Source organism: Vulpes lagopus, chromosome 13 (genome assembly GCF_018345385.1).
Source record: "Vulpes lagopus strain Blue_001 chromosome 13, ASM1834538v1, whole genome shotgun sequence".
NCBI lineage: Eukaryota > Metazoa > Chordata > Mammalia > Carnivora > Canidae > Vulpes > Vulpes lagopus.
The window spans coordinates 44,146,903-44,173,885 of NC_054836.1; the positions used below are offsets into that span (position 1 = coordinate 44,146,903).

A 26,983-nucleotide genomic window follows, 5' to 3' on the forward strand; every position below is an offset into this window, starting at 1 on the left:
ATGTCTGCAATCTTAATCTCACTGGAGATTAGGACTTTTGACAATATAAACTGGGGGTAAGGGGTGACAAAATTCCACCTAGGACAGAGACTTTATAATGGGGCAATCTTAACTCTGTGAATGGGTTTCCTCTTCCTTTTCTACTGAATATGTGTCACTTTCTCGTCGATTCTTTTATATAATCCAGATCTTAATCCTTGCTCTGTATTTTCCTCCAGTACTTACAGCATTACTATGATTCTTTTTATCCTACAGTTTTTAATTCTAATATACTCAGTTTAATCAATATTTTATGTAACTTTTGTGTCTTGAGGTTTATGTAAGAAATAAACATTCTCAAATTTTCTTCTAATATGATCAAATTTTAACCCATTTGTCTCATATTTGGTAACTGATGTAAAGTGGAACAAAAACATTCTTTTTTGTCCCCAAATGAACAATAGTTCCCAGAACATTTTTGAACTGAGTCACTTTCCCTGTAATGTTGTTGGTTATAGATGTGTCCTTACCTTCTCACCTGAACTCTTTCTTCATTATACTCTAGTCAGTGCTCCATCCTCACCAAAGCACTGAGACCACTCATGTCAAGGGCACTAATGACTTCCATGTTGCCAAAGGCAGTGGTCACTTGTCTATTCTCATCCTACCTGACATTTTGGCATGTCCCGTACAATTCACTATTCTCTTGTGAAGTGCTTACTTTCCTTGGTTTCCATGACTCTACACTCTCTTGGTTTTTATTCCAATGTCACTGACCACTCCATTTTAGTTACTCTTGTTGGCTCTAATTCTTTACCTTTATTTTATCTTATTTTATTTCAAGATTTTATTTATTTATTTGAGAGAGAGCATACACAAGCAGGGGGAGTGGCAGAGGGAGAAGGAGTGAAGCAGACTCTCTGAGGAGCAGGGAGCCCAACATGAGGCTCAATCCCAGGATCTCAGGATTATGACCTGAGCCAAAGGCAGATGCTTAACCAACTGAGCCACCCATGCACTCCTCTTTACCTTCTTTTTAAACTCTCAACTATGGCAGGACTCACTGCAGAGCCCCTAGGACAGCTATTTTATCTACATCCAATTTAGGCCTTTCATTTGACCTAATAATCTATAATTGATTTCATTGCTTTTTAAAAAAGAGATGGTCAAATTATTTTCACAGAATACTTCCTCAACTTTTTAAGACACTACATTGTGTTGGCTGAGCCCTCCAGAAAAAATGCTCAATAGCAACACTAGTGTGGCCATCCCTGTTTTGCTCCATGCTTTCACGGAATTACCATTAACTAAATCTGCTCTATGTTCCTGGAAAAATTGTTTACCACACTGAACAGGTCCCCTTGATAGTTTTTCTATAATTTAAAAAATTATTGCTTTTTAAAATAATATTTTTAAGAAGACTGCTTTACAATAAGGAAAAACTGAGAATTGTTGAGAGCTTTCAGGGAAATCCAGCAAAGTTTTACTAACGACAATTCCTAACTATTGAGTTTCCTTCAGGAGGCAGACAGAGCACTTCATATATTTGATAGTTTATTCCTAACTACCACAGTATTTCTACAAGAAAGAATATTTTTCACCATTTTAAAAATGAGGAAATCCTGACTCAGAGATTTAGGTGATTTATCATAGGTCACTAAATCTAATAAGTAATTACTCAAGGATTTATATCCCACTCTATCTCACTCCAATGGAACACTCCTCCCACTGTGTTCCATTTTTAATTCAGTAAGATATTAGACAAAGTCTTTCAACATGCCCTAGAGGAAAAAAATAACAAATGTGTTCAGTTTATGGGCTAATTCATAATCATAGCCAAACAATGTCTACCTTGGTGTCAACTCTGAAGATTTCAAAGGAAAAAGTCATAGAGACTTAACACAGAGACCTAGCTATTTGTCACTAATAGCTGTATCCTGTAAAAGTAATAGCTTTCATCAAGGCAAAGAGGGAAAAGGCACAGATAACCAAGTTAAACAATGGATGCCAGTTCATACAATGGATCACAGAACACAGACTCAAAAACATCTAAAGAGCTGAAATGTTGGGCCAAAACAAGTAAGAAAAATTTCAAATGATTAGAAGTAAAGATTGCCCTTTAGGTCAAATGAATTGCACACACATAAAGAGGATGAGATTAACTGCAATCCTTGTGAAAAAGATCTAATGGTTTAAACCAAAAGCTAACTTTGTGGAATGTGGTTGTCAGGCATACTTGATATGATTTCAGTATGCATGGATAGCATTGTGTTGGACTATAGCAAGAGGTTGATAATACCACTCTCCGTACCTGGAAATACATATTTAGTTCTACAAATTATCTTTAATTTGGCCATAGTCTAATAAAGATGCAAGTCACTACCACATATTTATTTCAAGTCCAGGATGGAAAAAGTATCAGAGGCAATTAGGAACCCCAAGACCTTCGGTGATTGATTAGGCAATTCCTGGGGAGCAGAAAGGCCACACATCAATGCACTTCTTGTGGACCCAACCTCAACAGAATAGGAACAGCCTCTAATAAAAAGTCACCACATCTTTTTGTGTAATCTAAGAGTTCATATCGATACTTACCGCTACTCCTGTCTTATAAAGGAGGTAATGCACAGTCTGTGTAACATCGGCAGCATGCATTAAATTGTGGTAAGGATTTTTATGTTTGCTGTATCCCACTTCCAGGGCCTCCACAAATGAGACAAGTGCAGAAATGGGGATCTGGAAGAGAGCAGTAAGGTTAAGTAGCCAGTGATTTGATAACTAAGTGAGGAAGCAGAAACCTAAGGCACCTGAGCTGCTGCTTTCTGGAAACATAACATACCACATGAAGAAATAGGAACTTTACAAGATTAGTGAGAATTACTGAAGAAATCATCAGATTATTTTAAAATCTCACAGGAAGTCCTTGGTTCAAGAACAATCCGCCCTATACATTTTTTGTTGTTGTTGTTTTCAGTCCAGAACCCCAGGAGAATGAAACAGAATCATCTCAAAAGCAGTTAGGGCAGAAAGGTATGTGTTCATCTATTTCTCAAGCAAATGTTCAAGTCTTTTATTTCTTGAGAAATAAATGGATCCATACCGTGTAGCATATCTCATTTATTTTGTGGAAAAACATAAATTACCTAAATGTTGTAAGGTATAAATTGATTGCAAAACAAATACAAGCTGCCACTTCCTGAAAACTGTGCCCTTTAGAAGGAGTGATTGTATGCACTGGACACATGGAAAAAACAAAACAAAACAAAACATGTGATATCCCGTTATATATGAGAACAGAAACCAAATGTGTTCTTATGTCTATTACTTGGCAATTTATTATTGTTGCATTGCCATTTGGAATAACATTTACTACTAGTTTAATTCCTTTTCTGTCTGAAATATGTATAATATACATATCTTCTTTCTCTATGTGGCAGAAAATAAAGAACAACTGTAAAATATCTGTACAAGAGAAGGGGACCCTGAAAACATTCACTGGATTTCTTTTCTGGATTAATTCCTTGGCTTAGGGCTAATTATCAAATACAACACTAGGGGAAAAAGAGAGAGTATGTGTTCCAGGAGATTAATAATCATGGTAGGAAGAAAAAAAATAAGGAAAACACTGTATATTAATGTTTCATGAGAGTCTATAACATGTTCTTCCTTAACCACATCCTTCCATATTTACCATCTCTGGGTTTTTTAAAAACTTAAATATTGCTTCTTATATGTCAGAGATTAGTTAATTATCATTTTCAAAAATGAATATCCAATAAGCCCAGGTTCTTTGGGCTGTTCATGAGAGGTCCATGAGCCACTGAAATGCTACGTAAAGGTATGTGTACATGCACAAGAGCTTTGTTCTCTGGAAAGGGTCCTGAGCATCCATCAGATTTTCAGGCAGATTTCTGACACAAAGAAATTAAGAACCACTGCCATAAAGCATTTATGGCTATGTAAAAATATGCCCCCAAGTACATAGTCCTTAGGAAAGTGATAAAGAACTGTGCTGTCTACAGAAATCAATACGTTATATTCACAAAACCCTGCATTTTCCAGACGCTCATCAATATGACGAGAGATATGATAGATGTTGCCAGATGAATGCACAGATTCCCTGGAGAATCTGGCCTGACCTCTAGAGTCCATGGTATTAGAAAGCAGAAGGGACTGAAAGCTAGAAACAATTCATGCTCTTTACTTAAAGATGAAGAATTAATTTGAAGCACGAATGGCTGGGAAATACCAATGATCTGTCATGGATGATAAGTGAGAGCATTTGTCTGAATTTGAGCCAAGTAGTGGGAAAAAAAAGTTTGCAGAGACAGCAGATGCACACTGTCTCCATTACTGTCTCCGCACCAGCAGTGGTCTCAGTACATGATATCAGGCTGATAGGAGATCTGTGGGCAGAGCCATAGAAGAGTCCCACTAGTCCACACTTTGGGCTGTACTTCCAGGAAGACTCGGATCACACTGTGTGCTTCTGGCCTCTCACCTGCTGTGAGCCCCACCCAGCAAGGGCTTAAGTCAAAGTTCCCACCACCAGGGAGCTCAGGGCAGCAGCTCTCTGGATGATGCTTCCTCAGTCACTCATAGAATTTTTCAGTGTAAATTCAAAGGATTCCCTTGGTCTTAGCCCAAAAGTCACAGAAGGATAGACAAATGCATGCATTGTTTAAGAGTAGGCACTGACCTTGAAACGGCTGATCAGATCATAACGTGTGAGTAATTCATAGAAAATGAATTTCAGTGCATGATCTCCACTGGCTTCATTGAGGGAAAAGACATCAAAGGACCACTTGTCCACATCCTGTGTGGTTGAGTAGAGAGAAAGAATGCATTAGTCCACAGCCACTTGCACAGTTACCAGTTTCCCCGCTTGGGAGTCACCCTGCCACCCTCACCCAGGATTTCATAGCCCAGTCTCTAACACCATTTCTGCCCTCAAACTTTTCCCAACTTGCCCGACCTGCATAGCACTTACTGATAAAATAATGAAATAGTCTTACTACTTAAAACAATAGCCGTAATTTATTGAGTGCCTATCATATGCTAGGCATTGTGATCAGTGATAAATATATAATGTATCCTGAAAATAACTCTAAGGGGTAGGTATTATTAGTCACCTCTTACAGATGAGATAACAAGTTAATTTTCCTAAGTACCATCACAAGTGAAGTGCTAGGGACTCAAGTGGGGCCAGGACACAAACATGGTCAACAGATACCTAAGCTCAGGCTCTTTTCATCAAGCCTGTCCCCTACCACTGCTGAATTGCAAATGATTATTTCACTTCATGACAAGCTAGGGTGCTTCCCTACTCCAAACTTCTTCCCAGTCCCTTACTATTATGTACTGACTTCCTCTTAGTCCACAGCTGAGAATGTTAACCCACTTAAATGTATTCAGAAACAAATATGATACAGAATACAAATAATATGTCCCTTCAGTTCAAATTGCTGAGCTAAAACCACGGAGAGAGCCTTCATTTCACAAAACAGAAAAATGCTACCACTTCTGAAATCACTGATCTGAGAACCTAGTGCTCAAATCTGTAAGTCACTTTACTAAAAAAGTAAAAGCAAGAACTAAGCTGAACACACTCCTCACATAAGTTTCTTGAAGTTTAAAACCTTAATGTCTATAGCCACCAAAATATACATAAACATTGTCTGATGTCTCCTTGACCTATAACCAGCTACTTGTGGATGTATTAAACAGAGGTGTCTTTAAGCAATAGTTACAGCAACAGTCATTTGGTTTCTTGTGTCAAGAGTTTCACTTTCAGTAGTTAAAGAAAGTGTACTGTTGTAAGCATGAGACTAAGGACACATGTGAGACTGCACTGGGTCCAGGCAAAGTCAGATGTTTCCTGGGAAGAGATGCTAGCTGTCTGGAACTGTTGGTCTGAGTGGCTCAATGCATTCCAACCACATCCATCTATCCTGATCCTGTCCCTTTTCAAACATCCCAACCACCAAAGATCATCTCAAGGTCATCAAGGGTCTCTCTCATGGATGCCCAGGCACAGGAAAACTGAATTGTATATAGAGAAAACCAAACTTTTCCAAAAGGGTTTCAACTGTATTGTTTCAGTTGACACTCAGTCGTAACTTCACCTCAACCTTCTAAAATTTCTCCTCCATTATAACAACTAAAGAAATAGCTACAAGTATTGAGCACAGTTTCTGTGCCAGGCACAGTGAGAAGTGTTTATATATTTGTCAACTCACAACAGTAGAAATAGGTGTTACTTTCCCTACTTTTATAGAGGGCAACCTCAGAAAGATGAAATGAAGTGTCTAATACCAACTGGTAGGAGAACCAGGTGATAACCTCATTGACACTTCTAGCGATAATATTACTGCCAACAGATGGCATTGTAAACTCCATGTATATATATGCTGTGACACAGACCTCCTGCTCTAAATACCCCAATAGGGCCTAGGCCATAGATAGTGGGGCCATTTGAGATTAACCCAAGACCTAAAGCTTCACCTTAGCTACTATAATTGACATTGTCATGATATCCATTAACCCTGAGGAAAAGTCCCCTGACAACTCAATAGGTGAGAAAACATTTTGTCATGTTTGCAATTTTTAATCTTATTCTCCAGAATGAATAAAAAAGAGAAAGGCTATCACTGAAAATAGAGAAATGATCACCGTAAGAAGTCATGATTTATTCTGAGTATTAGGACTTAGACAAACAGGAGGATGAGTGTGAATGGTCAGCTGGATGTTCTCTCCCGCTACTCATTTTTAAAAGGGCCTTAGCTGTGATTCTCAAATTTTAATGTTCTTCAGAAACACTTGAGGTACTCAGGAAAAAAAATGCTGATTCTCAGCTGAGGGACTTGCAGAATCCTGGCCTGCAAGCTAAAATCTCCATTTTTACCAAGCGTCTTATTTAACTGTCCAAAGCCATTTTTCCTCTCTTACCAAAGTTGGCTGAAGGCCCATTCCTGGGGAAAAACTTCATGAACTTCCTATCAGTCTAACGTAATGGAAGCCTGAACTTCCTCATTTCCTCCCACTTTAAAGCTGGAGTCTACCCAGGGTGTCTCCTCCTAAGTTACACAACAGATACCTTCTAAACAACAGCACACTTCTATAATTTCAATAACCCCACCTAAAAAGACTAGAAATTCCCCAAATCAGAAGCTAGCATATATTGAACAGAAAAAATTAAAAGAACAAAAGTGCGACATATATTTCAAATTTAGAGACTGGTGGTAGTTAATTATTCTCTTAATTATATGGGATTTCATGCCATTTCCTTACATTAATCACAAAGGTTAACATGACTGTGGCATGATGGTTATTTTATTGGATTGTATTCTCTCAGTCTTTGGGGAAGTTTCCAATAACAGAAGAAGACAATGGTGATTCCATATAAACTACTGGCAGTGAAATAGAAATAACCTTTTTAACAGGTACTACTTAAAAAAGTAAAAAAAAAAAAAAATATTTGTCTGATCCCACCAATTCACTTTCAATCCACTTTATATAAAACCAAGTCTAGGGAGGGGGGAAAGCATTATATTGTAAAAGATCCTGAACTTCCCCAGTAAACAGGGCACAGGATCAAGAGAAAGTAGAGCTTTACCCTTCTGCACATTGTCAGCAGTACGTGTGCAGAAGGATAGCAATTTGGAGAGTTAGCACTTATTCATCGTCTGAATCATTCTGGTTCCTTTCCCCTCAGAAAGATAACATGTGTGCATCTGAGAATGACTTTTCTCTAAGCATAAAATAACAGTCCATGCACATCCCAAGTTGTTCCACATTTTCTTCAGTTATTTTTGCATAGGAAAGATGTTCCAATCTGGAAGAAATATCTTTATAAATTTCTTAATACTGGTACAATCACCTGTATTTATGTTCATGGTAAGAGAAGGCATTAAAGATCAAGGATTCTTTTAATGTCCTTATGAGTTTAATTGAATGTTTCAGGTTCAGTTATGAAAATCAATGCAGCTTCCTAGTGGGTGTTATGAAACATCAGATCTCATGCAGTGATTTCACTGATTACATGTGAAATGTGGCTGTAAATTATACTGGTGCCGTAGGTTCTGGGGCGAGGGTGGGGCATTGAAGAGGAGTAAGAGGAAACATGGGTCTTCTTGCTATACCCTTCTTGAGTATCTTTCCTGTTCTTAGGATGAGTTAAGAGACAGAAAATGGACAACTGAGAATCTGAATATAGGGTCTCACAAATTCAATTAGTGAATGTCTTTGAGGCGAGAGAAAAAGAAGGATATATATAATCAAAATGGCTCTAAAAGGCTTTCTTGACATAGAGTTGATCATGAAATGCTTCCATCTCTGATTCCATCAGTAAGTAATTTAAGTTACCTTCTGAATTCATCATCAGGTAATATATGTTTCAGGTTTCAGAGAAAGACAACAGACTTAACAATAGTCAGAATGGGATGTCTGGGTTGGGCAGTCGGTTAAGCTTCTGCTCTTGGTGTCAGCTCAGGTCATGATCTCAGGGTTGTAAGGATTGAGCCTCATGGGCTCCCTGCTCAGCAGAGAGTCTTTTTGAGATTCTCTCTCCCTCTCCTTCCACCCCTCCGGCTTATGTGCTCTCTCTCTCTCTCTCTCTCTCTGGTTTTCAAATTAATAAATACATCTTAAACATGCACACATGATAATATGCTAGGATGTCCCTGAGCAAATGGATGACACAATTCCATGTATGGACACCATGCAATGTCAACAGATCTAGTGATCCTGGCCCTTAGCACAGCCCCACCCTCAAATCTGGAAGCCAAAGCCGCTTTAGCACAGCCAGGACAGCCTCAAGCCAGTGGATCTAAATTGACACATACCTAAGAGGAATACATCCAGTTTGAGGCTCTTCTATTCTATACAATTCTAAGAGCTTGCCTGATTGGGAATAATTCTACAAGATTTAGCTCATTTAAACTCAAACACCTGTACAACTTCCCATGGAACTTTCAGGCTCAGTGAGTCTTGGATAAAAAGTAGGATATATACATTCTGGGGGATACACATTCATGGAGTAAAATGTTACTGTAAGAACAGATAAGTAAAAAATAACAAAAGAAGTAAGTCAGGAATGACTGGAAAACCTGTAAGTGAACTATAAATGAAAGCCTCTTAGTTTCTAACAATAAATGTAACTGTACTTTCTATAGGATACCATGTACACCATAAGACCTTTTCATTGGTATTACCTTTAATGCTTCAATAACAGCCGGTGGGTAGCTCAGTCCAACCATGTTTGATGTCCGTCTATACATTCTGGCAAAGTCAGACAGGGAAAATACAATATTATATCTTGGGAAGGAGACTTAGCAGGCCACAGACTTATACTAAGTACTGACAAACAATGAGTCATGTCACCCAGTGGAACCAAGAAACATAACAATTTTTTATAATCATTTTCATAGTCATTCAAGTGGCCTAAAAATGGGTTAAATTTGGAAGAAATTAAAGCAATCCCAGATACATGAATCATTGGAAACAAACAAAAATTAATTTATGTGCCCCCAATTGGAAATTCAATTATTAAAATGGGTCACTTCTTCTGCCAGAAGTGAATTATAGTTCCACATAGACAGTATGTGAAGTGGCACTTTAACCTAAGTGAGGAACTCCTATGGGCAACCCATTTGGAAGAGCTTGTTCTTTAGAGCTGTCAAAAACAAGAAGAAAAATGTCCCAGGTGAACTTTGAACTGAATGTGGCATTTCTAAAACCTGTGAATGTGCAATAAGGATTATGGGAAGAATAAATTGATTTGTGCATTAAGGATTGTAGGAAGAATAAATCAATTTCTGGAATCTATTCTGGGGAAGGGGACAATTTAATTAAGGAGCAAAATGGTTAACAAAATTGGAAAGCATCATGGGGAATTCAAAGCCTCTAAATGCACTGTCCCCCCACCACTCCAAGTCAACAACCACAAGGCATACCTGACCTATTCCAAATGCAGACATCATCCACATATGTCAAAGGATGATGGATTAGATGATGCCCCTTTTAAAAATCGGGAGACTGGACTTAAACCAAATCTTTTCTAGTTAATGAAAAGAATGCTGAGCAAAGGCAAAAGCTTGTCTTAATGATGCTACAGAGACTAAATAGATATGTTTTGGCAACCCCTCGTTCAAGACTGTTTCCACCAGAATTTTTCGTCTTTATAAGGATACCAAAATTAATCAGAGCATAGCTTCCAGTTATTGTAGACTGGTGTCCCTTTTGCTGCTTTGGTCACTGAATGACAGCTATCTTTACCTCTCCACAAATATCCCAGCCTGTACTGCGTGGACGATGCTCTTGAACCGTGGCTTCTCCTCACTCCTTCTGAGCATCATCCCCATCTGCCTCGTGAAGGTGGAGGCCAGCCAGTCTCGGACCTCAGAAGGCACTGCATCTGACTGAATGTCACTGAGTTCATCCTCTGTATCCAGGAGTCGCCTGAACGCAAGAAACACAACCAGGACACTGAGTTTAAATCGGAAGTTAGAGCTCTCTGTTCAAAACAGCTGCTCCTTCTTTCCACCCCACCTGCACACACAGGTACGAAGAGACCAAATAAAAATGGCCACAAAAAATTCAGCACTCTTTTGGTAAGGCTTGCAAAAGCTCACCACTCTGTTTCAGGATGGTTCTCTCTACCATACTGTACAAAGAAACAAAGAGATCAGAGAAAGTCAAATATACTCCGTGTCAGGCTATGGGTCTCAGAACCACTTCAGGAAGGAGGACTCAGTATCTTCATTCCTGGGTTTGTGGAATTTGAATGGGATCTAAATCTTCCATTTAAAAATGCATTCACAGGGAGGTTTATTTCACAGAGGGACCATGTGGCACTATTTTGTGTTTTAAAAGAGAAAGAACATAAAGACTTTGCTATGGACAACAATACAGCATCACAAATCACAAACTTCAAAGTTACTAAGAGACTAATCTTAATTGTTCCCACTACAAAAAAATAATGACGATTCTGTGGCATGATAGAGGTGTTAGCTGATGCATTGATAGTAATCATACTACAATATATAAGTACATTAAATCAATACATTGTACAACTAAGTTACACAAGGTTATACATCAGTTATAAATAAATCTTTAATAAAAATAAATTTAAGACAAAATAAAAATATTTTTTAAAGAGAACAAATTTTAATTTGAAAGAGAAAAAGAAATACTATGTAAAATATTACCCAAACCACATCAACCCAGCCTTCTGGGTTCCAAATGATGTCAACCTATATTCTTTCTAATTTGATAGAATATTACAGAAACATAAATTCTAAATTCAAGCAAAATTTCCAAATATCCAAATAATGTAGTTCTTTATTTGAGCTCAGTGGTATAAGTCATCTGTAAGAGGTGTTTAACTGATGTTTGAAACTTATTCATAGGTCAGCCCACCAGAAGAGAATATAAACAGTAATAAGTTAAAATAAAATTGTCTTTTATACTTATATTAAGTCCTACTAAAAATAAGCAGGGTAAACAGGTGTCAATAAAAAGAGTTTTTTTTATAAAAAGGTTTTATTTTCCCTTTAGACAATTTGGGGGGCAGGACAGAAAAATGTAACATTTGGAAGTAACTATTATATCAAATTTCCTTAAATTAGGAAACAAGCATGTCACCAAAAACTAAGCCACATGCAAAATTCTTGGGTTACTAGGAAATCCTTTCAGATTGGAATCTGGCAAAGAGAAGTTAAGGCTAATAGAGGAAACTGTCTGAATTAGGAAAGAGAAGAAAAGCCTTTCAAATTCACCACGTCAACATTTTTCCAAAGAAAAGCTATCTTGCTTTCAAATGCATTTGGTGATGGGAAGTGCTTTCATACCTTTGGATAATTCAGTTGGGAAAAGTCTATGAAGAAAATCGGTAACAGTTAAGATTAAAGAAGGAATTCTGGGAATTTAAGAGAATAAATGCTTTACCATCACTTCAGGAGCCTCCACTTATAGATTATGTGCATTAACACATGAACATAATTTTTAGGCTAACTGTGCAATTACTACAGTGGAATGCTACACTTGATAAGAAACCTTATCATATTTTTAAAAATTACTTTCTCTCTGCTTATATTGTTGCACTTCATTATCATGATGGCCATGTGAGATAAGTTCATTTAGCTCCTTTCTCAGATGAGGAGGTAGAGAGGCTATGAGAGGTCCAAATCTACCTGACTTGTTTGTGCAAATGAAAGCTCCATCACCAGTCATTTGAGTGCTATCCCATTACAGGCCAAAGAGGACATTTCAGAAAAGCCGCATAACAGAAAACTCACCTTCAGTGCACGAACTTCTCATTTTTGGCTTACCTGGTTTCATCAATGTACACAGATTCAAGCACTGTGGCTGCATATTCCAAATTCTTCTTAAGATCTACGACCGAAGCCTCGCCTCTCTCTAATTGTTTGACCAAAGACCGTAACCTAGGAGGAAAAAAAGACAGAACTAAATTAGAATAGAGGAAACAGAATAATTTTACAGTTAGAGACACATTTTATAGCCATATAATATTTTTATTTATTCCAATTTACCTGAAAGGAAAATACAAATCTAATCATGTAGCTGACCAGTATTTCTCAAAGGAAAAAGTTATAAAATAAATACATACATTTTTGTCATTGTGAAGCAAGAACAAAAATGTTCTCATCCATCAGGCACTGACCACCTCTGACTTTCCAGCTGCCTTTTTGCCTTTCTAGGTGTTCCCTAAATTAGCAATTATTTTCCTGCTTCTCTAATTTCAATTTTATGGTTCTAACTGGATGTAGTAAAACAAGAGCAGCACCAACATCACCAAATACCACTTGATATTCTGCTGTGTTAAAGATTATACTATGTTTGTTCACCAGCACCCAGCCTGCATAAGCAACCTCATGGTCAATGGGTGTTCCAAGACAGTGAAGAGATTTAGAGCACCAAAATACCCGTAGAAGGTTACATAAGGAATACATGAAGATAAACTATTTTACTCAACAGGAGGAATTCCACTAGGGGAAGATAAATGCCCCAGCTTTAAGGGGGGAAAAAGAGAGAGAGAGAGAGGCTGGTTGATAAACCAAAGTACTGAAGACAAGATCTTCCCCTCTACTAATCAAGTGTTCCAGACAATATAAGAAAAATGATAAAATATGCTCTTATTTAGATCAACATTAGCCCCACAGAAAGAGTTAGTATATATGAGACCAATGAAATGACAACAGATGATCAAAGTTCAGTAACTGAAAACACTGTAAATATCACAGATGTAGAGGTTGGACAACTCTTCAGGCTGTTTGACAACCAACAAAGAAAAAAACAGAAACTTTGAGGACAACCTTGGGTTTGAGCCCCACATCACAACATATTAGCTACACAATACCAGGCAAGTTATTTAATTTCTCTGAGTGTCAGCTAAAAAATGGAAATCCAATGATGAAATTTTCTGAGTTGTTATAAAATTAAATCAAATTGATATTAATATATTCACATCAACCACGTCATTTTTTCTAGCTTTATTTAATATATTTAACATTTCACATTGTGTAAGTTTAAGGTGTACCACATGGTGATTTAATACATGTATATATTGCAAAATGATTACCACAATAAGGCTAGTTAACATATCCATCATCTCATACAATTATAACTTTTCTCGTGTCAAGAACATTCAAGACTCACTTTTAGCAATTTTCAAGTATACACTACTTGAAACTAATACTTGCTAACTCTAATCACCATGCTCTAATCACAAAAACACATTAGATCCCCAGAATTTATTCACGTTAAAACTATTAAGTCTATACTCCTTGATCAACATCTGTCCATTTCCTGGTTGTTTTTGTAAAGGCAATTGTTACCATTATTGTCGTGATTGTGATTCAATGACCTTGATCATCATAGGCAACCAGATGGGAAGGATTCTAGCAATATATTTAAGATTAGTATCAAGTCTCATCATCCAAGGCTATTTCAACTTTCCAGACTTCAAAATATCCTCGAAATTTGCCATCATAAGAGAGAATGGCTGACTTCTTGGCAAGGTGTAAACTACCTCCCTTCAGATCTACATGAAAATAATCAGCAACAAAGATTGAAGAAAAACTCTGGGTCAACCTTAAACAGTATGGTCAGCCACACAAAAGAAATTCCCAGGAATCTGAACAATGTAAAATATAGAAGAAATTAGATTGAGGGTGGTCACTACCTGACTTGTGAATCTCCAACATGTGACAGGGATATAGACAAAGGAAAGCAGCAAAGGCCCTGGAAGAGAGGATCAGCCCTGTGGCTCCCATTAGCAGCACTAGGAAGTGTTCTGGGCTTCAGGGGCAGCAGGACAGGGAGTTGGCATGGAAGGGCTTTCCAGTCACTCACACGGAGTGGACAGCCAGTCTGCCAAAGAACGGGGAGATTGTAGCTATGAGCCCTGAGAGCTATTCCAAATAAGGACTGGAAGCTCTAGCAAAACACATTCCTGGCTAAGTTTGCCTCTAATTTTGACTCTCACCTCCAGGGGCCCAACTACCCCCAAGCTGTCTGGACTCTCAACTGACAGAGTAAAATGAGGGTAAATTAAGGAATTTTTAAAAATTTTTCTCCCTTCATTTGGGGCTTGAAAATTCTACCAAGGAACTGATATGAATCTCTAATAGGACCTATGTCAGTTCTCAAAACCTTACTGAAAGGAAAATGACAAAAAGTAAAAAATGATTAGGTAAAATATAAGACTAACAGAAATAAGAACCAGATTATCCGGTCTACGTGTAATAGGGCTCCCACAAGAAATAAAAAGAAGTAGCTTCAATCAAATAAGTTTTCTTAGACGGAAGAAAAACCAGATGAAAAGGGATCAGATAAAATCAGGGATGAAAAAAAACATAAAAACATCCAACGTATACTGTTGAAATTTTTTATTTCAAAGAACAGTGAAAAGAACTTGAAAATCTTAGAAAATAATATATATGACTTACAAGTAACATAAATGTAAGCTGGTCATAGAATTCTATCATGGCAAATACCAGAAAGTATTACAAAAAACAGTAATACCATTTTTTGAGAAGAATGTGATGTAATTGAAGATATCTATGTCCATACCCAAATTTAGTAGAATTGCCAACAAATATATTCTCAAGTGTGGACAAGTTCAAAATTTCATCATTAACATGACTCATCATTAATATGATTTTCCAATCATGATTTTCCAAAAAACGGAAACAAAAAACAAAAAACACTGGGACAGTGATCTTTCAAGGATGGGAGTAGATTCCTGGATCTCCCATTAGACGGATTGTGGATTGATGACCTAGATTTAACTAAGCCAGTCTTTACAAAATTGACAAGGAATTCCAAAAGATTTTTAAAAACTGGCAGATGAAATATAATGCTAATTATGCAAGGTCAACTAAATATGAAAATGACTGACACTTCTTTTCCTAAGAGAAGTTCCTGTTCCTAGTACAAGGGCTTCCTACATTTATGAAATAAAAACCAATTATAATCAGTCAAAAACAACTGAAATTATCAAGAACATCATATAGAGAATGACTTTGAATCCACAATTATTAACGATTCCCACTCCTGGGAAAGCCTGATATCAGGGCAATCAAGTTTGGAAGAGCTGGGGGATCCCTGGGTGGCTCAGCAGTTCAGCGCCTGCCTTTGGCCCAGGGTGTGATCCTGGAGTCCCGGGATCGAGTCCCACGTCGAGCTCCCTGCGTGGAGCCTGCTTTTCCCTCTGCCTCTCTCTCTCTCTCTCTGCGTTTATCATGAATAAATAAATAAAATAAATAAAAAGCCATCAAAGTCAAGTCTTAAAAAAAAAAAAAAAAGTCTGGAAGAGCTTCCTATCATCTTGGGACCCAGCAGCCAGGGCCCTAGGCCAAAGCAGGAGTGAGGCACCCAGCAAAAGCATTACCCAGAATCCCACTCAACAGTTCAGATCAGAGCATTGAAAATCATCTCCCCCTGGAAAGTCCCAGGCTCGGTGCCACAAACAGCAGAAAGTCAAGAGTGTGGGGCTCCATCATCACGTAGTCACCAGTGGTGCCAGACAGACACTGGCCACAGTCACATTTATGTATCTGGTGTAAAGGTCTGCCCTGACATAAAGTTGTAAACAGAAGCAAACCCATAACCTAGCGGCTTCAACAAACCTAGAGAAGAAATAAGACAGAATAAAGGACCTTTACGATGCATAAGAAGCACTAAAAATTCATATCTGCTCCCGTTTCTCTAGCTTATGAGATGAGCAAAAGATTCTATCAACACCCTGGTAGACATAAAGGAAACCTGGAACACACCCAGTGCATTTATGGAGAACACCCAGCTGAGATTCATTCGCCTTGCTTTATTCATAGAACAACTAAACAGAAAAAAATATACATGTCAACAAAAAGATTCAGCATTAAAGAGAGCAGAGAATATAGCACTCAAAATGCAGAGAAAGAATCATTTTTGAAAATAAAATTTCCTGGGGCACCTGGGTGGCTCAGTGTTTGAGCTTCTACCTTTGGCTCAGGGCATGATCTGGGGTCCTGGAACCGAGCTGCATTGGGCTCCCCCTGAGGAGCCTGCTTCTCCCTCTGCCAATGTCTCTGCCTCTCTCTCTGTGTCTCTCATGAATAAATAAATAAACAAATCTTTAAAAAAAAAAAGAAAAAATTTACTAATGGCAACGGAAGTAAATTTTAGGGAACATCAATAAAATTCAAGAAAACATGGATTTGTGAAACAAAGTGAAAGCTGAAATCATATTGTAATAAAAAGCAAATATACTGAGACAGGAAAAGAAATTAAAAAGAAACAATACATGACAACAGAAAGACTATAGGAACTTTAAAAAAAATTAATAAATGATAACCAATTTTTGAGACACCCAGCTCCTATTACCCATCAGATATAAGCCAGAGCTGTCCCTGTCCACATAGCTGCCGGCTTTATGCTTTATGGAACTGCCACACAAGCCTTGGAAAATTCCAGATGTCCTTATTTTCAAGTATTGCTGAGCATTAAGATAGCGTTCAAGTGGGTGTTCCTCCATTGGCCTCTCAGTCCACCCTCTTCTTTATCCTTTCTGGAATGTGATGCCCTGTCCTTCCCTACCTACCACCTACCTCTTGGTGAAACAGCTGCTTCGTGAATGGAAGAGTTTCAAATGAGCTCTTTCACCACTGCCACCAGTTAGTTTCAAAAATTAAAAAATCTCCGGAAGTTTCTGGGAATAAGGAGGCATCCTTCCCTATTTTCTATCATAGTACAGGTTTTCCCTAGATCTGAATCCATCTTAAGAAGGGTGGTCTGAAAATAGCCATGTTATAGAGTATCTCATAGTCATGTTATAAAGTATTTTTGCTAACCTTGGAGAAGACTAGCTAAGGCAGGAAGGCTCAGATGTTTCCTTTGGTCTCCTCGTGAAATCTGTGTGGATATTTTTCCACATGGATTCATTTCACCTAAAAGCCCATGTCCCCAAGGACAGATCCCCTGGTGAGCTTCATTCTGTATAACTAGCTATTTAATACTACTCATAAGGATTTTTGGTTCAGGAATCTAAAGGAAGGGAAGGAGGTAGGAAAGGAGGAAGGAAGTTGAGGGAGGGAAATAACTACAATCACAATAATAAAGTTTCCCTTCTGAGTGAATGTTCATAGTTTCCAGCACTTCATCTATTTCTGCCACCGTGGCTGCCAGATAATAGTTCCAATATAGAAGTGCAACACCATTTAAGGAATAGCTTATGCTTTCAAAATTTGGCAACACGTCTTTCTGTTATGATAGTGTATAATTTCATTGTGGATAAGCCATGGCAGCTTTACGTGAGTCCTCCATTTCTCCACAGAAACTCTGTTTTCTACAGGTTCCCAGCTACAAGGCATATGATGAAATGCCATGTTACCTCAGTTTTCTGTCCCTCAAGCCCAGAGCAAGTGCTGGATGCTGAGTTAGCTTGAGACCATGCCATTATTTGAAATGCATAAAAGCGTCCGAAGACAGGAACTAAGTAAGGAAAGGCCCAATACCATATTTTGGAATTTGAAAGGCTATTGGAGTAGAAAAGAGAAGGTCTTTCTTTTCCCCCACAAAGACAATTTCTAGGATCACTGAGGTTGACTTTTTCTTTAAGTAGGCTCCACATCCAGCATGGAGCCCAACGCTGGGCTTGAACTCACAATCCTGAGATTGAGACCTAAGATGAAATCAAGAGTTGGACACATAACTTACTGAGCCACCTGATACCCCAGGTACCCCAGGAAGTAACTTTTGACTCAACTTCATAACCCAGAAAATTGCCCTACAATGGACGAGGCACTATTCCCCACCCAAGTGAGGTCCCAGAAACCCTCTACTACCATGCCTTGGAAGCATACAATTTTGTTGAGCTTTAGACACTACTACAATGAAATCATCATAAAAGCCTCCTGAGCAAAAATAAACTGCAATAAAAAGCCAGGAAACATGTTTTCTTATATCTGTCCTTTCTGCTCAAGGTTATTCCCTCCGAGGATGGATGAGCAGCTCCTAAAATGCCAGTATGGCCAACCATGGCTGTTATTTCTGACAGGCTTTGTTTAGTTTGAACAAAATGTAAAAGGGAACTGGATCTTTTAAAACACTTCCCGTACATGTCCCAGTGAATCATGAGTCCTACAAACTCTTCTGAATAAAAAACTCAACATTTCAGTTCATCACATCCGTGTATTTGTAAGGCAAAGGCATTTCTGTGTACTTTTCACACACCTGTTTCCTCCATGTCACTCCCATCCCCTGCCACTTACCTAAATGCCATAGAAAGTAAATTAAAACAATTCCTCCATATGGGATACTCTAAGTGACCTTCAGGCTTATACTTCATGTCATCTGGCAATGCCATCTGAGTATTTTTCTGGTGATTTGTTTGTTTTTATACTTAAGATGGTTGCACTTAAAACACTCATTCAACATTTACTGGGTGCTTGCTGTGTGCAGGCACTGTGACAGGCTCTAATAATCCAAAGAGAGAAAATGCAGTGCTTTCTCTTAATTAGGGAAGATGGACAACTAATCGGCACCTATCATGAAGCACAGCAAGCATGATGGCAGAGGGGACAAGGGTGTTAAGAAAGAAGAGGATAGAGGAATGTACAAAACACAAGGTCCTCCCCTAAGGAGGTAATATCAGAGCCACTGGAGGCCAGAGAGGCATCAGCCAGGCAAGCTAGTTGGGAATAAAAAAATGGCAAACTTTGGACTGAGGAAGCAGCCAGAAGACTGTGATCCATTCAGGGAATTCCACTGGTAGCTGGAGCTTAGGGATATGTGAAGAGACAAAACTTTATTTTTTTTTTAAATTTATTTATGATAGTCACAGAGAGAGAGAGAGAGAGAGGCAGAGACACAGGCAGAGGGAGAAGCAGGCTCCATGCACCGGGAGCCCGATGTGGGATTCGATCCCGGGTCTCCAGGATCGCGCCCTGGGCCAAAGGCAGGCGCCAAACCGCTGCGCCACCCAGGGATCCCGAGACAAAACTTTAGAAGGCAGAAAGAAACCAGACTCTGGTGGGCTTATCGTGTCAAGCTGAAAAAATTTAATTTTCTCCTGGAGATAATGAGGATCCCCTGGAGAATTTTTAAATGGGGTGGAGGAGTAGTATGAGAAGATCTGCATTTTAAAAGATCAATCTAGCAGCAGAGTAGAGGACACATGTTAGGGTGTTGCATGAGTTTGGTAGTAGTATGGATTGTTGGTCTTAATAATTTCTTAGGCATGTGATTTACTAATTTAGTGATCTCCAAACCAAACGCAAGAACATGAATAAAATGATGACTGGCAAGAATAGCCTTGTTATGTAACTTTTACCTTTTGTTTATCTGATAAATAAAAGAGAATTTTGCTTTTATGGGTCCCAATTACACATGCTTAGGGAGATGACCAAATACATTAAAATAGATTATCGGGTTCTAATCACTCTTTCACTTAACAACAACAACAACAAAAACAAAACAAATACCCAGGTGACTAGATGCATATCTGTATGTTATATACCTCACTATATAAATTATTAACTAGTAAAAAGACAATAAGCTTATAAAAGGCTTTAAATAACATCATCAACAAAATTGGCCTAATTGAACATGTATTGAACATTACACTCGGTTGCACATTACAACATTCTCTTCAAGTACAAATGTAACAGTTATCAAAACTAACCATATGTCAGGTCATAGCAAAAATCTCAACAAATTTCAAATAACTGAAATCAGATAATGTTCTTTAACAACAGTGGAACTGATCTTGAAGTCAATAACAAAAAAGTGATTTAAAATATTCTAAAGTGTTTGAAAGTTTAGGAATATACCTCTAAATAACCATGGGTCAAAGGTTAAATGAGAAAATAATTCTAAATGTTAATGAAAATATGATACATCAAAACATATGGCATGCAGGTAAAGCAGTGCTAAGAGGGAAATATATAGACAACTTAATATATCAGAAAAGGAGAAAATCTGAAAATAAGTGTTTTCACTATACATCTCAAGAAATTAGAATAGTTAACCCAAAAAAGTAAACTATATCAAAAAATACACATAGTAAATAAAACTTCATTAAATAGAAAACAAACTTATACTTAAGAAAATCAATTAAGCCAAGATAATAACTAAAAATAATGAAGCCAAAAGCTAAGTTGGATAAAACTTTATTGAATATTCAATAATTTAAATAATTGAAAAGCTTAATGAAGTGGATGGATTAGTCAAACAAGGCTGATCAAGACAAAAAAAAAGGCATAAATAACCTAAGTTCAAGAACAAAAGACAGAATATTACTACAGATCCTACAGACATTTTAAAAAGCACTAAAAAATATCATAAATACTTTTGTGCAGATAGGTACATTTAAAAGTTTAGATGAAACTTTAAAATTGAATGAAAACTTAACAAAACTGACATAAAAAAGATACACTATAAATATTTCTGTATCTATTAAAGAAATTAAATCCATAGTGTAATATTTCACCACCAGGAAAACTGCAGTGCTAAATCACTTTATCAGTGAATTCATCTAAACCATTCAAAGAGGAAATAACACAATCTTCCAGAGAAAAGCAAAAGAGGAAACATTTTCCAACTCACATCCTTGCTTCCAAGACCAAACGAGAACATTATAAGAAAAGAATTACAAACCAGTCTCTCACAAACATAGATGCAAAAATCCTAAACTAAATTTTAGCAAATTCAATCCAGAGATAAATAAAATGGAAAGCAAACACTAAGCACACTTTGCAAGAATGCAAGGTCGCTTAATATTTTAAATCAGTGAATAAATATTGTTCATCATTTTAACAGGAATGAAAGAGAAAAATCATACAGTCTTCATAATAGATTTAGAAAAAAATGTTTGAGGAAATACCTATTCATGACAAATATCTTTGTAAAGCAAAAGTGAATTTCCTAAATCTGATACCGGGTCTTTAAAATAAAAATGCTGCAGCAAACATCATCATACATAATACTGAAATACAGTAAGCTTTCCTGTTGAGCTACCTAATATGGGGACATGTATTACCACTACTTCCCTTCAAGCCTATATGGGAAGTTCTCACTAGCTCAAGAAGGAAATGAGAAGAAATCAAAGGTATACAGACTGGAAAGGAAAAAATAAAACTGTTACTACAGATGAAATCATACACAGGATATCTAAAAGAATTTGCAAATAAAGTAATACAATTCAAAGGTGAAGTTAGCAAGGTCACTGGATAAATAGCAATAAATCATTAGAAAACAGTACTACCTATAAAAGCATCAAAATAAAAAGTATCCAGAAATAAACCTTATAAAACACAAAAAAGAACTCTGTATAGAAAAAGTGTAAGGTATTATTAAGAGATATCTAAATGGCCTAAATAAATTAAAGAATAATCCATTTTCATAAATTTAAAATGCAGTATTTAAGAAATACGAATTCTGCCTAAATTCACCTATAGACTTCATGTACTCCCAAACAAATTCTCCACAGGTCATTTGGTGGAAACTGACAGGCTGATTCTAAAATTCATTTGGAAATGCAACCAAATATACCCAATATGGTTTTGAATAAAAAAGAACAAAGCTGAAGAACTTATACTCCCAAATACCAAGACTTATTATAAAGCATTGAATTCCGGGCCTGTGTTCCTCAACCACCTCGCCATCCCAGCCTTCTCCTCTCAACATCCAGCTGGTGTGTGTAGGGATGTGCACCTGTCCTTTTATATTAATACAAGCACAACATAAGTAGGCAAGGGAATCTGCCACAAGAATAATTAAAACAGCTAAATATAAATTGCTTTTGAATTATCATATTCTACATGTGATTGTTCTCGTCCATCAGCATGGGCCCAATCTTTGGATGCCCACTCAAAGGTATCACTACAGACTTTCTTAGTTGCTGTGGGTGTTCTGATGAATATCTGCATTCATTGTTTTCCTGAAGCTCCATCATGAGACATACCTGCACATTCAGTCTTCTTCTACGGTCTGTTCTACAAAGTAAATCCACAAAGCATGCCAGCTCACCAACTATCAACACTAGACAGAAAGCGCTGGTCAGCCCAAGAGAAGCCTTACGTCTTTATGGTATTCCAGGAGTTATTATGACCCATGGGTCAAGTTTCAATTCATTTTGAGTTGTCAATTTTGACTGTGTTCCTGTGGAGTTCTTGTAGTAGTAATATAACGCAGTGATTTAGAAAGGGGCCCCCTCTAGTCATTCATGGTCTTACAGAGAAATAATTCTTAAAAACCAGTTTGTCCTTCACTTGTTTTTACTGTCACTCAACTCGCACATTCTGTTAAAAGGAGATAATGCAAAAAAAAAAAAGTGCAAGATGCACAATTATGCTAGGAAAATCTTTATTCCTGAAGGAAAACACGGCCTCCCTAAACAGAGCTTATGAGGAAAGGATGCTAATGTAAGAACACACTTTATTGGCCAGTTTTCTTCAGGAAAAAGGAATACAATGAATGAAAAAGAAAACCCAGAGCATCATTCAGAATTCACCACAGGCATCATTCAGAATTCACCACAGGCCATGCTGGGTACTGTGCAGGGGGAAGGAGGTGAAATCCCGCCAGGCTCCCAAAAGGTAAGTTCCAGAAGCCATTTTTCATTTGCAGCTATTCATGTGCAAAAGAATCACCATCACTTCTCTCGGCTGATAAACATGCCACTTCAAAAACATCTGTTTCGATAGACCAAAGAAATGAGAAAGACTAAAAACATCTTTGAATGGTGGTAATGAGAAAAGGAAGATGAGCAGAAATAAGAGGAAAGTCTGCAGGAAGATTTAGGCAGGTTGAAACCACACATAGCCAAGTTTCTCTACATCTTAAGAGTCAACTGAGCCCCATGGCCTCCTCATTTCCCTTCCTTAAATTCAATTCCTTATTCAGTTTGAATTTCATTGTGTTGGAATGATGATCCAGAGAAGCTAAAGCTCACTCACCCAACAAAATCACAGAAACTCTACCATACTAGAAACATAGTATATTTTAATAAGATAATCCAAGATTACCTTTTCCTCCCACTTTTGGTTTTCTTTTCTTCTAACAACAGAAATAAATAAAATTAATTCATGGATAAAAACCTACAAAGAATGGCTAACAAGATGCTAATGAGTTAGCACAGCTCCCTTCCTTAAGATTAATTCCAGAAGAATTGTAGAAATAAAAAAATAGGGACGCCTGGGTGGCTCAGTTTTGAGTGTCTGCCTTCAGCTCCCGCGTGATCCCGGGGGTCCCAAATCGAGTCCTGCATCGGGCTCCCCACAGGGAGCCAATTTCTCCCTCTGCCTATGTCTCTGCCTCTCTCTGTGTGTCTCTCACAAATAAATAAATAAAACCTTTTAAAAAATAAACAATAAAAAACAAACATGCACAAAAGAAATTAAAAAACCAAAATTCAAAGAAAACCATGACTCATTCCCAAAGTGACTCAGGGGTGCTTTGCGTGAGGACAGTGCAGTGCAGTGTGTCTCCTTGGGCTGGGACAGGACACAGCCCCAAAGGCCCCAGGGAGGAAATGATAGGCGAGAAAGCGTTATAGTCTGCAACTGACCCCTCCCTTCCACTGCCTCCAAATCCACAGTGGCCACCCCCATAACTCTGATGACTCAGAACACTAAAGGTCAAGAGATTTGAGAGAGTTCAATCAGGGTTGTTTGCCACACCTTGTGGCTCCACTAGGTTCACCATAGGCTCCAAGATGGTCACAGAAGGAAAAAGAATGTGGAGGGACACCTGTGGGAGGGTTTTATGAACCAGGCTGGAATTGGAACTCATCACCACTGGTCACTCTCCATTGTTCAGAATCCAGTCGCATGGCCACACCTTTCCAAGAGAGAAGCTGGAAGATGTAGTCTTGTGTGCTGCAGGGCTGTGTGCCCTGCAGGGTGAGGGAGCTGGGTGGCTGGAGAGCCAGTCAACCTCAGCCACAGCTAGAAAACAGTGTTTTTTCCTTTTAACTCTTTTCTTTCTACTTTGTTGAGAGGATCACGTGGGATACTGTATATTAAAGTGGCTTACTAAAGTTATAATCCTACTAAACTGAGAAACATAATCATGCTGATTATGAGATAACATCCCAAACTTTCTGATAAAAGTGAGATCGCTCTCAAGGAAATTATCCTGAGTGAGAAAAGGCAATCCCAAAGGTTACATACTATAGGATTCCATCTGTATCACGTTCTTGAAATGACAGGATTGTAAAATGAAGGACAGATTAGTGGTTGCCAGGAGTGGGAGGGGGAAGAGAGCCGGACAAAGATGGGAGCATAAAAGAGAGCCTGTAATGATGATACTATCCTGGATCCTGACTGTAATAAAGATACACAGACCCACGTGTGTTGTATAGAACTAAACAGATGTGCACACACATGCACACACACAAGTACAATAAAACTGGGGGATCTGAGGAAAACAAGCAGATTGTGCTCATGTCAATATCCTGGTTGTACTGCAGTTTTACAAGATTTTCCCATTGGGGGAACTGCTAAACAGTACGTGGGAATCTCTCCATATTATTTCTCATAATAATCTGAATCTATCTCAAAAGAGAAAGTTTAATTTAGAAAAAGGGACACAGCCCTCCAGCTCAATGGAATATTGATAATAATAGACTGGATTTACATTTTCCTTAGCTGGTCTTACAGGGGTCTCTCTGTTCAAGTGGCCTATTCAGTATCTACCTCCTAGATCCTTCTGCTTGGTTTCAGCAGAGGAAGAGAGTAATGTTTACAGGTGAGCTGTTAACTGTCTGATGGCCTTGGAGAAGATCCAACAAGGGCTTAAAACAAGTGATGTTCAGAGCATGGTAAGAACCGGGGAAAGACTCAAAGCTATTTCATGCTGGAAGATTCTCAGGATCAGCTGAAGAAACGGAGATACTAGCGGATGGTTGGCACACTAATAAGACGAGGAAGAAGAACCCCAGCGACTTTCCTGAAGGGTCCAGATTCCACCTTTCCTGGCCAGGATCCCTGTGGAGCTCTAAGGTGTGAGGCACCTTCCCTCCCAGCATTTGTGCCCCACCTTTCCAGCTCATCTTCAGAAGTCTGTTTCATTTTAAGGGTAATTTCACTAAGGCAGGCTGACCAGGTCTGTGAAGAAGGAAATTCAGAGTTAGGCATGAGGCTGATGGAGTGAAGGTGAGTAGGCAGGGGTGTGAAAGAACCTGTCATGGTGATTGTGTTGTATTGTACAGTCATTTCCAATCAAACAGGAAACCAATTTGCATGTTATTAACATTTGAAGTTTGTTTTCCACATAATTACCATTCAATTTCCTGCCAACCGTAAATCATTCTATAATGGCTTTGGGGTGGGGGGAGGGGCAAATAGGCATCTGGACCTGTAGTGCATTATCACTCATTGTAGGTCTGCTCTAGCACATTCTAATCCCTGAATGTGTCAAAAGCCACAAGTTTCTCATTCTTTTGCTATATATTTATAGAAAAAAGAGTTGAGGAGACTTTTTACTCAGGTGTTATCATCTCCCTCACCAGCATTATCTCCCCGGCTTTGTACTCAAGGCCTGAGATTTGTTGTTATACTTTTTCTTCTATTAGAAGTGTGCCCCCACCTTCTCTGTGGTTAGAAACTCAAGCTTGCTATAGGTCAGGTAGCTAAGCAAAGTAAATGCTAATACAGGACAAAACTCCCCAAATTATTTAGGAACACAGGTCATCTCCTGTTAGCTGTTTTCTGTAATAATTTATAAGAAGAGTTGATTTACAAAGGAATTAGCAGTAATCATAGCAAGTAGTGATGGGTCAATATGGATAAAGCACTCTGCTTACTCCAGATAGAATATTCCTCAGCATTCATGATGGTAATTTTTACCGTTTAAAAATACCGTCCAGTGCTTTGGATTCCTCCCCTCATGAGCAGTGTGAGCCTCGATGGCACCAGGACTCTCTTGTTTCACATTTTGAAAACCTTCTAAAACTCTGTACATACTCAGTAAGATTTTTTTTTAATGGCATTTGAAGTTCTGTGACGTTGTAATATGTTTTATTATTGAATGTGTAAAGAAGAACTTTCTTTGTTGAGCTTCAGACTAGGGCCTGAGACTAGAAAGAGGAAGAAAGAGTTCCATTCAATGATTCTCTGTCAAAGGAAACAGAGACACAAGGGAAATCACAAAATGTTCAACCCTCGATCCTGACTTTGGAAGAGTACATGAGATCTGTCAAGTCTCAAGAAGCAGTGGTGCAGTCACAACTACACTATCGAGGGTTTCTGGAGAGGAGTTGTCCTTTCTCCCAACGGTCTGCAAACCTGCACAACTGGGGCTCATTAATCTCCCTGATGTGGGTAGAGCAGCAGAGGGGACACCTGCTCTGTCCACAGGACGACAAGGCCAGCCAGACCTGAGAAGTCCCTGCAGAACCTGAGAAGTGGCTGAGCTTGGTCCATCCAGTGCTAGTGTGAACGACGAACAACAGGAGCATTTCTACTACAGTTGGGGACGGGCCTTCAAAATTGATAGTCAC

At 38.3% G+C, this 26,983-nt stretch overlaps 1 protein-coding gene across 9 annotated transcripts in view; it reads right to left on the minus strand.

Moving 5' to 3' along the window:
- The window catches only part of PDE1C (phosphodiesterase 1C), a 334,235-nt gene that overhangs the window by 131,953 nt on the left and 175,299 nt on the right, over nt 1-26,983 (minus strand). For 6 of the 9 annotated variants that reach the window (XM_041728172.1, XM_041728174.1, XM_041728170.1 and 3 more), the window contains exons 3-7: nt 12,309-12,422; nt 10,255-10,437; nt 9,192-9,258; nt 4,679-4,795; nt 2,575-2,715 (exon numbers count right to left, since the gene is read on the minus strand). In XM_041728172.1, coding sequence (XP_041584106.1) covers nt 2,575-2,715; nt 4,679-4,795; nt 9,192-9,258; nt 10,255-10,437; nt 12,309-12,422 — 622 coding nt within the window. Of the gene's footprint in view, nt 1-2,574; nt 2,716-4,678; nt 4,796-9,191; nt 9,259-10,254; nt 10,438-12,308; nt 12,425-12,607; nt 12,892-14,182; nt 14,332-18,130; nt 18,136-18,432; nt 18,441-26,983 lie in introns of those variants that run through there. The other 3 variants (XM_041728178.1, XM_041728177.1, XM_041728171.1) reach the window with 3 other exon arrangements.